The sequence below is a fragment of the Branchiostoma floridae genome, chromosome 18 (assembly GCF_000003815.2).
Source record: "Branchiostoma floridae strain S238N-H82 chromosome 18, Bfl_VNyyK, whole genome shotgun sequence".
In the NCBI taxonomy this organism is placed as follows: domain Eukaryota; kingdom Metazoa; phylum Chordata; class Leptocardii; order Amphioxiformes; family Branchiostomatidae; genus Branchiostoma; species Branchiostoma floridae.
Genome location: NC_049996.1, coordinates 1,817,011 through 1,829,854, shown reverse-complemented (window position 1 = coordinate 1,829,854; position 12,844 = coordinate 1,817,011). Strand labels below are relative to the sequence as shown.

The 12,844-nt window shown below is 41.2% G+C and overlaps 1 protein-coding gene across 1 annotated transcript; it reads left to right on the top strand.

The window, feature by feature from the left end:
- The first annotated feature begins 2,657 nt into the window (after nt 1–2,657).
- On the top strand, nt 2,658–11,893 carry LOC118405965 (translation initiation factor IF-2-like). Its single transcript, XM_035805817.1, has 12 exons — nt 2,658–2,709; nt 3,958–4,965; nt 5,666–5,704; nt 6,172–6,314; nt 6,639–6,697; nt 7,234–7,433; nt 7,959–8,157; nt 8,557–8,730; nt 9,346–9,441; nt 9,859–10,093; nt 10,577–10,639; nt 11,154–11,893. The coding sequence occupies exons 1-11, from the start codon at nt 2,658–2,660 to the stop codon at nt 10,625–10,627; spliced, it is 2,256 nt and encodes a 751-aa protein (XP_035661710.1). The 3' UTR covers nt 10,628–10,639; nt 11,154–11,893.
- The last annotated feature ends 951 nt before the right edge of the window (nt 11,894–12,844 follow it).

Below are 12,844 nucleotides of genomic sequence, written 5' to 3'. Positions count from 1 at the left end.
TGAATTTGTTTGCATGTGGCAGTTACCCACGTGTTATGCCCCACAAGTGACCGGACCAAAGTACAGTAGAAGGGTGTGGCACGAACTGGGGTAGACCGCCTTCTTGGAAAGCCTAGAATCACATGTGACACGTTTCTGAATTCAAACAAACCTTTCAAGTCTATTTTTATATTTCTTGTCTTTCTTGTGTGATTCACAGAGTTATTAATGCTTGTGTCAATGTGAAAAATTATCTTCTAATGGACAACCAAACTGTAGAAACAAGGGCCAGGTGGTTCTTATATAGTGTTAGTCTCATGTATTCAGGTTTGATTGTATTTTCGTGACAAAAAACATCCCAGCCACGAATATGATATATTTTGTAAACAAATTCTGTGTTTAACGACTCTGTGGAACTTTGTTAAGCAGTTCAACAGCCCTCCATTCGGACTTTATGGTCGTCAAAAATCGAATAGGAAATTATTGATCCACATCATGTGTTATTGTGGTAAAAGGTAAAGGGTAAAAGTAAACCGAAAAGTGTACCTATCACCCAAGGGGTAAAGTATGTGGATATTTATGGAGCTGTTAAACACAGCAAGGTAGAGAGACAGGCGTACAAACAGTGGAAAAAAGAGGGAAAGAGATGAGAGACAGATACACACGCACAAACACACATGCACACACACAATACACAAACACACACACACACACGCACATACACACTGTCTAATACGTATACACACACAGACACGGAGTGGAATATAGAGGTGGATACACACACACACACACACACACACACACACACACACACACACACAAACACACACACAAACACACACACATAAACAGAAAGAGCAGTTGAGAGGAAGAGAGAGAGAACGAGAGAAATAACAGAGTAAGGGAGAAAGAAAGTGGAAACAAGAAAGAGAGATAGTAGAGAGTGAGGGAGAGTGAAATGTATGACCCCTCCCCATCCGTAATTTCTTCTCCACCTTAGTATCCCCACTTTACTACACATGCTTCACTTTTGTCCTTTTCATTACAGAGGTCAAGGTTTTAATTCAGAGTCTATAGAGCAGGGGACTATACACATAGACTTATTTTATATTTATTACCTGTCTGAAAAAAATACACTTGAATATGCCGCATGCCTTTGTGATGTTGGATGATTTATATAGTACATGTTTGGATATATTTACCTTCATTTACGACAACAATAACGACAATGGCAGTGGAACACTTCACATGACAAGTCTGAGTACTTGAGTTACATTTGCCATATACTTCATTCTTGTGTGTGTGCGTGCGTGTATTTTTTGCTGTCGAAATCGTAAGGAATTTGTTTCTTCTGGCGTCGTATTGGCGTAAAGGTTAAGATGTTTGGCCCAGAACAAGAGGTCCTAGGTTAGAATTCCCTGACATGCCACCAACGATGATGGGGAAGGCACTTTACACGACTTTCTTTACTCCACCCAGGTGTAAAAATGGGTATTGACTTCGGTTCGGGAGGTAAAAGGCAGTGGAAGGAGAGGGATGGGCCCCACCTTCCAATACCGTACCCTTAGACACAGTGGATAACAACCCACTGCACCTACGGCCTCAAAAGGCTAGGCTATGGGACTACCATTACCTTTTAGTTTTACAATCGGTACCCGGTTTGACCAAAGACTGAAAAAGGGAGTATTTTAGGTGATTGGTGTACGACAATATCTAAAGACTAGGACAAACCATTACAAACAGCATTGTAAAAGGGGCTACGGATCAACCGCAACACCGCAAATAAGTGTGTACTCCCTTTGGTCACGTACCGCTGCGGTGTTGCGGGGAAACTAAGAGAGCCAATCACTATGTGTCTTCGTAATTTTACTGATAATATTCTGTCTGTTGTCAATACCACTAGATTGCATTATTTGAGGAAAAACTTTCTCAGTTGGAATGAAAAATGGACAAGACCATAGATATAAAACGATAAATGATGAATCAGTGTTGTACATTTTCTTGGTAACTTCCTTGTTTGACAACAATGATTGTTAAAACGCAGGTATTGCAACAGTTAGCCATACGCAAATACACACTGTTGCGCTGGTGATTGGGTAAACAAATGGGTTTTCAACTATGTGTGTTTTTACTCAGCGATGTTCAAACATGTCGTCATGGTCCGCAAAGCATGTCGGTTTCACCAGGTGACTAGCCATTAAAATATTCTCAAAAGTTCGATATTGTTTTACTAGAAATCCTTTTGTTTGTAGCGTTTCTAGTCACCAAAGTTGTATCAGCAAAACGTAATCACTTTGCATTTGCAAGCATAGAATATGCAGCGTAACTACTTATGAATTTCTTTTTCACATACGTCGATACGAACAAGGAAATACTATCGTTTGTAGAAATACCAGAATGCTGAGACAGTCCCCACTCAAAGTTTGACTTGCGTGTTTTATTGACTGTATTGCGCAAAAACGGACCACTCCCTAATTGCTGGCCTACAAAGTAACAGTCAGCGTCTGGTGGTCAAACACTCGCGTGCTGTTTCCTTGTCGGACTGGGACTGCGCTACAGAAGAGAACTTCTCATTTTTGTGCGAACATTTGACGAACTCAGAAGAGAACATTTTGGATACACACAACTTGTAGAACGAAGGAGATTTTACTCAGTCGTCAGTGAGTTGGAAAACCAACATGGAGTTTAAGAGCGTTCCGCTTCTACTTGTGACTGTAGCAGTTTTATGTGGTAAGTTCTTTTTGTCGCTTTTCATTATACATGACCATGCTGGCAAATTTACTACCAATTCTTAATTACTAAAGTTATAAGACTTATTTCTGATCAACATATTCAAGCGGTACATTAAATGCATCTCGTTGGTGAGTAAATTTTGACACTACGCGGGTTAAAATGTAATACTACAGTACAGTCTTCCTTAAAACATGTTGTTCATTGTGGGAACGAGGTACCGTTTTGTTTTTGCTATATTCTACGTCAAATGACACAATATGGAGGATATCAAATATCTTACAATCTAAATTCAGGCAGGTATGATATTTGTAACAATGCCATAGAGCAAATTTATACAAAACCATGTTTTACATATGCTCTCTGCCAAACGAACAATAATTATTTGAAACGCGCCGAATTTAATGTTCCTATAGGGGATTTGAAAATAAATCCTTGTATCATATACTCGTGATATCTGTTCAGCTTATCATTGTTAAAATGAAAGCCCATGTACAATGTTGATTAATATTATAAGATGTTATACGTTATACGCTAGCGGTAAGTTATAAGCTATTTTCTTGCGCGAAGTAGAATGATTTCTTATTAGCTGCCCATTGGGCCAAATCGTATACATGTACATGTATTGATAGGAAATGGCGAACCAAAAGAATAAGAAATTGAACTTGACAAACTCAAATCAGAACCATAAAGGTCAATAAAAGCACAATAATCGTCAGTTTCAATCAGAAGGCGTACTTTAACGCGTACTTGTTGTTTTGTGGCGAGGGACTAGGCTATTTGTTTGGACCGTACCATAATACACTTTTCGCTCCACTAAACAAATGGCTCCTGCCGATAGAAGGCCCAACGCTAGAAAACTTTTTGTCAACCCCATGAGCTATCTACAACTGAAAATCACGACCATAACGAAACTAGAACATGGGATCTCAAAGCCGGCAGTTCTGTTGCAGTACCTTAGAAAGTCACTAGAGGGCCAATAGTCGAATTTTACCTTTGTATTCCACACCACTAACGAGCTGCAAATTATGTACATGGAAGTTCAGATTACAAGGACATGACAGAATGAATTTCTATAATTCTGGCCAAATTAACATATACTTTGCTACATTTGTATAAAGCCAGCCCCCAAGGCGTCGCTAAAAAGAAAGGGGGACGTGACACTATTACATTTTCGTGTGTCTATTTGAAATGTTTAAAACACTTTATAAGATACCTGATTTGGTATGTTTTTACGTTTAATTTCAGCAGCCACTGCATTGCCAGGGACTGGTGCATCCACTGCAGTGCCATGGACTGGTGCATCCACTGCAGTGCCATGGACTGGTGCATCCACTGCAGTGCCAGGGACTGGTGCATCCACTGCATCGCCGGGGACTGGTGCATCCACTGCATCGCCAGGGACTGGTGCAGCCACTGCAGCGCCAGGGACTGGTGCAGATAGCATAGCGCCAGGGACTGGTGCAGCCACTGCAGCGCCAGGGACTGGTGCAGCCACTGCATCGCCGGGGACTGGTGCAGCCACTGCATCGCCAGGGACTGGTGCAGCCACTGCAGCGCCAGGGACTGGTGCAGATAGCATAGCGCCAGGGACTGGTGCAGCCACTGCAGCGCCAGGGACTGGTGCAGCCACTGCAGCGCCGGGGACTGGTGCAGCCACTGCAGCGCCAGGGACTGGTGCAGCCACTGCAGCGCCGGGGACTGGTGCAGCCACTGCAGCGCCGGGGACTGGTGCAGCCACTGCAGCGCCGGGGACTGGTGCAGCCACTGCAGCGCCGGGGACTGGTGCAGCCACTGCAGCGCCGGGGACTGGTGCAGCCACTGCAGCGCCAGGGACTGGTGCAGCCACTGCAGCGCCGGGGACTGGTGCAGCCACTGCAGCGCCGGGGACTGGTGCAGCCACTGCAGCGCCGGGGACTGGTGCAGCCACTGCAGCGCCGGGGACTGGTGCAGCCACTGCAGCGCCGGGGACTGGTGCAGCCACTGCAGCGCCGGGGACTGGTGCAGCCACTGCAGCGCCGGGGACTGGTGCAGCCACTGCAGCGCCGGGGACTGGTGCAGCCACTGCAGCGCCGGGGACTGGTGCAGCCACTGCAGCGCCGGGGACTGGTGCAGCCACTGCAGCACCGGGGACTGGTGCAGCCACTGCAGCGCCAGGGACTGGTGCAGCCACTGCCACTGCAGTGCCAGGAACCGATGCTATAACTACAGAAGAAAAGCCATTAACGACAAAGGCCCCTATAACAGAAAAACCCGGTTAGTTCCACTTTTTTAAAAATTTTGAATAATATATGCATCAATCATTGTGCTGGATGTCAGCTAGCTTTAATCTGGCTTCTAGAATTGATAATGTATACATGTAACCATTGGCTGCAATATCATATTTATTTTGATTTCGTCTGAATATCTTTTTTATTATCATATGACATGGATACACAATGAATTACAAACATTTTAAAATCTCTACACTGGTACTTCCTATCCACTGCTTACCTTTACTTAATTCGCCTTGACACGTGCTGTACTATATAACAATATGTATTCACTAAATACATACATTGTAGAATATTCAGTTACTGTAGCATTTTCTTACATTTTCAACACTCCTGTACTATCAATTATCAATTCGGGCACGCATTACTACTGCATCGTCAATCATATTCATTTATATCTTATAGGTGGAGATTGACACATCTATGTCAATGTGTACTCAGTAGATAGATATGCATTTGCATGTAATATGACAAGCCATATATACATATGCGATTAAGCCATACATGCTCAATTATGTTGAAAACGAGAAGAGATACGGGCGTTGGATACGGGACTTTTGTTTAGCATTGTTGTTAAGGAGCCTATACTGTCGTAGTGTTGGGAGCAACACACCAACAAACAGGTGAGTACTTTGAAATATTAATTTCTTGTTAATCGATATAGAATGTTGTTTTTATTTCAGATATAATAGATGTGGAACCAGAGGTTCCAGTCATTATAGGTGAGTGAGTTTTGGATCTCTGAATTGAATTACTTTTAATGGCATAATGACAATATTCAGTTAACCCTTGTCTAGTCAGTACAGCCACACAAGGTTAACTTAAAAGTTCAACTGTGTTGGAAGACGTCTCTCTGGATCAAAGTTGAACTGTAGAATTAGAGTGGACAGATTTTTGACTGTCCAACTCCAGTCTTTGTTAAAGAATGAACGATCATCTGTGACGTCACTTTATGCAGATAGAACATCAGTGAGGAGTGTTGAAAAATGACAGTTCAACTTTGTCTTTGATCCAGTACCACACAGTGGCTTTGCTGCCATATCATTATTCAGACCCCAGCATTATAGTAATTATAAGATATTCAGAAGCATAATCGTTGCTTTAAAAGATGGCCTAACAAGAACACTATAGCTACTTGTTAATGAGTGACTGACGCACTGCATGTCAACTTGCATCATTTCCTCATTAGATGTGGCCCAGATCCCAACAGAGGTCATTGTCATCGTTGCTGTGGACTCGTCTATTCAGTTTGAAGATTTTCCATTTGTTGATGACCTCAAGAATTCATCGTCACAGGCATACACAGATTTTGCTGACGAATTTATAAATCAGGTAAAAAATCTACATTTACTAAAACTTAAACGGCTAAAACTTTGCCCTGGCTATAGCGCTGTCATGCTTTGGCCACAAAAGTTGGGCCGGCGCCCGTCGTAGGTGTAGTCCGAGAAGGCCTCCGAAGCCACAAATTTGTTTTCACGGATAGGTCATGGCATCCATTTCTCGTTGATACTTATTCCGAGTTTAAATAATCCGGGGCCGGTCGGGCCCAATTTTGACCAAAATAAGAGCCGTATAAACGCCCAAAATTGACTTTTGTACTCCTGATTCTTGCTGTTTTCCACCAAACTAATATGTCTATATTTTACCAATGAACAGGTGGAGCCTTTCTACAATGAAACGGAGGGATTTGAGAGCATAACTGTCACCAGTTTTGAGTAAGTACATATCCTAACAAGTTACTGTCCTTTGTGATCTTCCATCCTACTTGTTACTTGATGGCAATCATGGTGGATGTGGTTTTCATATTGAGCATTGCATCTTCTTAAATGATCAGTAAACTCCAGAAGGGGTGCTATTACAGATAACACATTGTATATTATGAAACGTTACGGCTTTTATGAATGTCTACCAAAATTTGAATTGTTGTGGTCATTACTTTCCTTCCAGTCGATATCCTTTTAAACGTTAGTAGGTAAGCGACGAGAAGAACATGGGTGAACTGTTATCAGAGTTGTTCTTCACGCCATGAAATCTACATTCAGATGACATTTTCAAATGTTTTATGAAACATCCCATCGTATTTCAGTTAAGAAAAAGTGGGTATCTGACTTTCAGCAAAGCAAGTTGACCCATAATACCTCAGGTCGCAGTTCAATTTGGCTTCTCTCTCACCTAACGTTACTGATGTTCAGAAGGGCGTGGGCTGCATACTTATTGATCCTCGTAATAATTTTGCAAATTTGTTTTCCAGGGAAAAGCCTAGCAACAAACGCCGGGCTGTGGGCGATGTAACTATTGTTAATTATGAGGTAAACTACGATTACAAGAAACTACAGAATGTCATTGATGTCATCAATACCACTGCACTAGAACAGGCCATCGATGGTGGTTTGACAGTGAACGGCAAAGATGCGGTTACGGGAACTTTCGTCCAACACACAACTCAAGATGGTGAGACAAGCAACATTTTTTGTTGTACAGCAATAAGCACGTCCATGGTCCCGAGTACGCAAGTGCAGCAACGGGAATTGTGGGTAATATGTCAAAGGTGAAGGCCCCTGATACATAACCAAAGGACTTCGAATTCGGGACATCGTTATGCAAATCGGGACTTGATGGGGCAAGAACTGTTTGGTGCTATGCAAGTACTGTTTACAAGTCAGGGGCCTTTACCTTTGGCAATTACCCACAATTCCTGCCCCTGCTCATGCGTACTCGGAACCGTAAACGTACTTATTGTTTTCCTCTTGAAGTTCTAAACTTTAGGCAATTATTTTTCATTACCAAGTTTAGATTGGGTACTTATACTATTATTATGTGTTTAATATATGCAGTGGTGTCCACTAGTGCTTTAGTTTGTTAAGGTACAGGTACAGGTAGACCAAATGTTCCGGTCTAGACCTGTAGGTACAGGTGCAGATACAGGTACGGGTTTTGGCTACACAGAACTAATCAAGACCATATTTATTTCAATAGACATCTACAGGGAGGCTGCCCAAATACTTCAGCAGCAAATAGATGGGGATTTGTGCGAGTATACAAAGACATGTCAACCTGGCTACACCTGTGTCTCAACAAGCGGCACCTGTATCTCCAAATGTAACGCCACGACAGGTGACTACTGCAGCAACGACGGTAGATGCGTCCACACACCGGGCAGGGACGTGTTCTGCACGTGAGTGAAATATAGTGTGCTTATTCATCATAATATTCTTTGTACAATTCCTATTTGTGGGCATATTGAGGAGAGGCAAGACTTAAATCATTACCTTCTTCAAGGGGGTTATGTTTTCGGTAGCGTCCATGTGTGTGTCTGTCTGTGACCATGATTTCTTGACAAGGACTGAGTGGATTGCATTGGCATGTTGTTCGATGGTAGGTCTTTAGTAGACTTCGAAACGATTAGACTTGGGTCCCCTAGCAACCCACTTCTTATGGATATCAGCGGAATTTCCCGTTTAGATATCTCGTGTTTTGGGATGCTATGGTCATAGTTATTGTCAGAGAAGATGTCCTTTTTATTACATAATCATTAACATTTGTTCTTAACTTGTTTTGTTTTGACAATATCAAGGTGCAACCATGATCCTACCGGCTTCTACGTGGGAGAAAAGTGTGAGTTCTATGCTTCACAGGCCTTGGTCATTGGGCTGGGGGCTGGCGTGGGAGGCCTTCTACTTATCATCATCATCACCCTGTCCGTCTGTCTGTGCTGCCGACGCAACAAGAAAGGGGGCGATTTTGAAAGGTACGTAGGCAAACAATTTCCATGTAGGAAAGAAGACTAAAGTTTATATAACCAACACTTCAAATGAATTGGGGCTTACCAAAATGTTCACGGAGTGGACCCGTCTACTGCAGCTGCCGTGACGTGACGTTGGAGCCACGTGACTGCAGTAACGGGTCGTCACAAAGTGCCAGATAACTTGTGTCGCCCTCGTCTCTGTTCATCTTCAAGGTTTCTATGGTTTCAAATTATCCACTATATCTATAGAAAAATGATTAGAGGCTTCGTATACAGCAGTAAGTAAGTACTGGATTTTGATGCAAATATACAAAAGTAACTGTCTCCTCTGTCAGCACTGGAACACCAGTGCTGAAGTGGTCGTCAGCACTGGAAGTCCAGTGCTGAATCGGCGTCAGTACTGGAAATTCAGTGCTGAGGCAGCTTCAGCTTAGGAATATGCATGTATTCTAAAATCTGTGGGGGTGGAAGCGTCCCTTTATTCCTTTATTTTCGTTCAGGAAGCGTTTGGGGCTTGTACAAGAGAGAACTAATATACGTTTCTATAATAATGTGTTTAAGTAATAAGACTGCACAATATTGAGCTGATCAAAGCTCTCCTTTTCGTCATACTCATAGACAACTAACGCCAGACAACGCTTACTGGACACATGAAGAAAAGGCACCAATGACGAAGCAGACTGACGACATGCAGGATGAAATGCCGCTCTACAGGCAAGTCTTTGAGACTCTTTCATTCTACAATAGGCACATCTCTTGTCCTTTATTCTGGTATTGATTGTGTTTCTTTGTTTTGAATAACCGGTAAACCGCATTTTAAGCACAACACATCAGATTTGTGCAGTAGAGTATATAAGATCAGACTGTAAAGTTTGGTCCACTCACGTCTCATCTCTCGTCATTTTCACAATTAAGCCATGGCAATTTTTTGTTGATTTTTGTTGATTTTAACTGCGAATTATAAGCAATCCAGGGGCCCGGCCGTGCCACAAAATAGACCCGTAGCTGCAGAATGCCTCAAAGTGCCATATAGGAATCATGCCCGAATTCGTAAACCACCAGGGGCCCTCTTTTAAGTTGGACCGTAGTATAAGAACAACCGTAAGATTGACGTTACAATTCCCTTTCCAGCATGGTGAACAAACGCCAGACCTACTCCGAGGATAGTTACGGTTCGGAGAAGAACAACGTGGCCAGAGCGTCTCGCCTCTCCAGTCAAGATCGCGGTAGTTACGCCACCCCAACTCGCGACCGGGAACGTTCAACCAATGACAGCTTCCTTCACGGAAACCTTCGGACTTTCGGGGGCCACGACAATCGTGCTTATGATTGGGCACCGAGTTTGGAGAATGTTCCTGTTGATCAGGTGAATATTAGGGTCTTTGTGAAGCTTTTGCGATCAATCATACTTATTTTCGTGAAAACGGAGACATTGTAATCGGTTTGTGTGTTTGTTTTCATGTGCGTCCGCTGTTATTTGAACATTGCAGAGAAACAAACCTAGGATGCAAAGCGTATAATATGATACTTGAAGTAGTATAATATGATACTTGAAGTATGTCAGTGTAGTGTATTTAATATATTGTATATTGTATATATATGTATACGTATATGTGAAATTTGTGATCATTGTACAAAATTGCAATTCAGCCGTTAGGCTGCAACAGTTTTTTAATCCAATAAACCATTTCTCTCTCTCTCTCTCTCTCTCTCTCTCGTATTGGAGGTATGAGTTGGCTCGGTTCCAATGTTGTTGCAAAGGTAAAAACTAATATTACTTTGAATGTAGCAATAGTTATGTATATTTATATTTATGCTGATTTTGTTCATCTTCGCTTCACATATTCAGAAATTCAAGCTTCCACGTGCGCGAGTCTCTACCAGTAACAACCAGTGGTGAGCATCATACCAGGTCAGTTTGTATAACCTCTTAATTATCAAATAAGTATCTAAAGTCTAGATATTTACACAGTAGATAACGCCTAACTATTGATAGCTCTATGGGATCAAAGTACCACTTTCTTGCCAATATGATCACCTTTGTAATCTACATTGATGTTGTCAAATGTATGCGTTATCATTACATAAATAGGCACAGACAATGGAATCGTAATTGATAAAGCAATATTTGTTGTCCATTGTGATTGGATGAGGACATTCTTATTTTCCAAGCAGATGTTACGTCCGGGATTGGCTCATCTGCCTCCGATGAAAAAATGCCACCACTACTAGCCCCTTCCATAACATCTGCTTGTAGAGAAGACAGTTTATCATTGTTGCCTATATGGTACTGTTCAAACAATGTTAAATCAACATTATAAAAGCATATGAGGCTTCATATCTTGTTGTTATGATACTACAATTACATGCATACCAATGTGTTGAGAATATAATGCCATTCTTAACGTATATTCTTCTTTTTTTAGAACTGACTTCGAAGACATTAGTTGAAGTATCGCCCTTTGTTAATCGACTGCCTGCCGATGTGGCCTGCAAAGTACAATTGCAACGATAGGAGCGTAACTTAATGTCATGAATATTGTTCGTATATTTACATTTATGTCACACATGTGAGCTAAAATGTTTATTTTCTTAAGGGAAAAATTTATAGTGGAAATCAGTTTGCAACATATTTTTGTAGCGCAGTAAATATTTGCATGAAACAGATATTACGCCATACAGTTGTGTGGTAAGATTAACAAATGTTAATGTCAAATGTAATAAGAAGATTGGTCTATGACAACTTTTATGTTATACATATTAGGCTTTCCTGATAGCCATGTTCATCTTGTATCTAAACTTACGTTTCATGTAGTTGTTTAGCAGCAAAGACTTCGTACCAAGCTAGTGGTTTTTACGTAACAACGACAATTTGTGGACAACAGTTAAGACATATTTGCCATAAAGCAAAGCACAACATTAAGATCACGAAATGAACATTAACTATATTTTATTATTATTTATAATATGCCGAGCCTCTTACCTATAGTTATGTAAGAATGCAAGAAAACATAGTAAATCGGTTGTCATACCTTAAATGGGACTGTTTTAAATCCATATTTATATATGTTTAAATCGACGTTTTGAATCCATTTCATACTAGATTGTAATTATTTGATGGAAACAACAGTAATAGTTTCCACACATGTACAAAGGTATTGAAAATGATGAATAAAATGTATAATTGATCAAGACGAATGACATATGTCAGTTTACTGTTTGTTGAAATATCCTTCCCGTATGCATCGTATATAATGTTGAAGATACAACCATAATGTTACATTTCCAATTTCCAAAGTAATTAAAACAAGTGTGGACAGGCTAACCCAGTGGAATAAGTTATTCTTAAATTAAGGACTGAAGGAATTACAGAAAAAGCTGAGGAAGGTATGCGGTCGTGGAAATGTTAGATTCTAATTTGAATTTGAAGAACGTTATCAAGTCGTGTGCACTCACGTATCGTCTTCACTAATATACTATGAGGTCTCAAACAATAAGCTTAATAAATTTTTTTCTTCCCAGTTTATTTTTATTATAAGAAGGAAAAGTGTGAAAGCGTCCAACCTTAGAATAGAGATATATACATTATACACGTGAAAAGTTAGTATTAGTAATCTTGTCTGCAACGTTGACAGCATATCTAAGGCACCCACATTTAATGAATTGTCTGTGGCAGATTGTGGATTAGTATCAGGAAACCAACACTTGTTGTGACAGGCCCGCGGAGGTAAACGTTGTCCTAAATGGTGGGGACAACGTTTTTTTTTAAAGAAAGTCTCCGCCGATGACAAATTTATGGAGAAATTTGCACCCCTAAAAATCACCTTTGGTATGGTCTATTCTGTTGGTATGTTTTTGGGTGTTGACGCAGTGTCGTTCTTGCTGTTGTTTTAGCACCTTTTTTGGTCAATTTTTCAACTTTTGCTCCATAAATAATTCTCCAAACCTATGTACGGAGTCGCCAGAATGATTTCACAGTGGATTTACGCCGTTCTTTGGACGTTTGACTGAGAAAATGGTCATTTTCTGACCTGACTAGTGGACTCGTTGGAGACAACAAAAATAGCGTGTCGTACTTCAGTCGCTGTGTTGTCGAGAAAACTGCTTTCAGGTATTA

Coding starts and splice junctions, on each gene's coding strand:
- LOC118405965 (XM_035805817.1), top strand. CDS start 2,658: ATGGAGTTTAAGAGCGTTCCGCTTCTACTTGTGACTGTAGCAGTTTTA. Junction 5,705..6,171: donor AGAGGTTCCAGTCATTATAG/GTGAGTGAGTTT, acceptor TTTCCTCATTAG/ATGTGGCCCAGATCCCAACA. Junction 10,094..10,576: donor AGAATGTTCCTGTTGATCAG/GTGAATATTAGG, acceptor TCACATATTCAG/AAATTCAAGCTTCCACGTGC.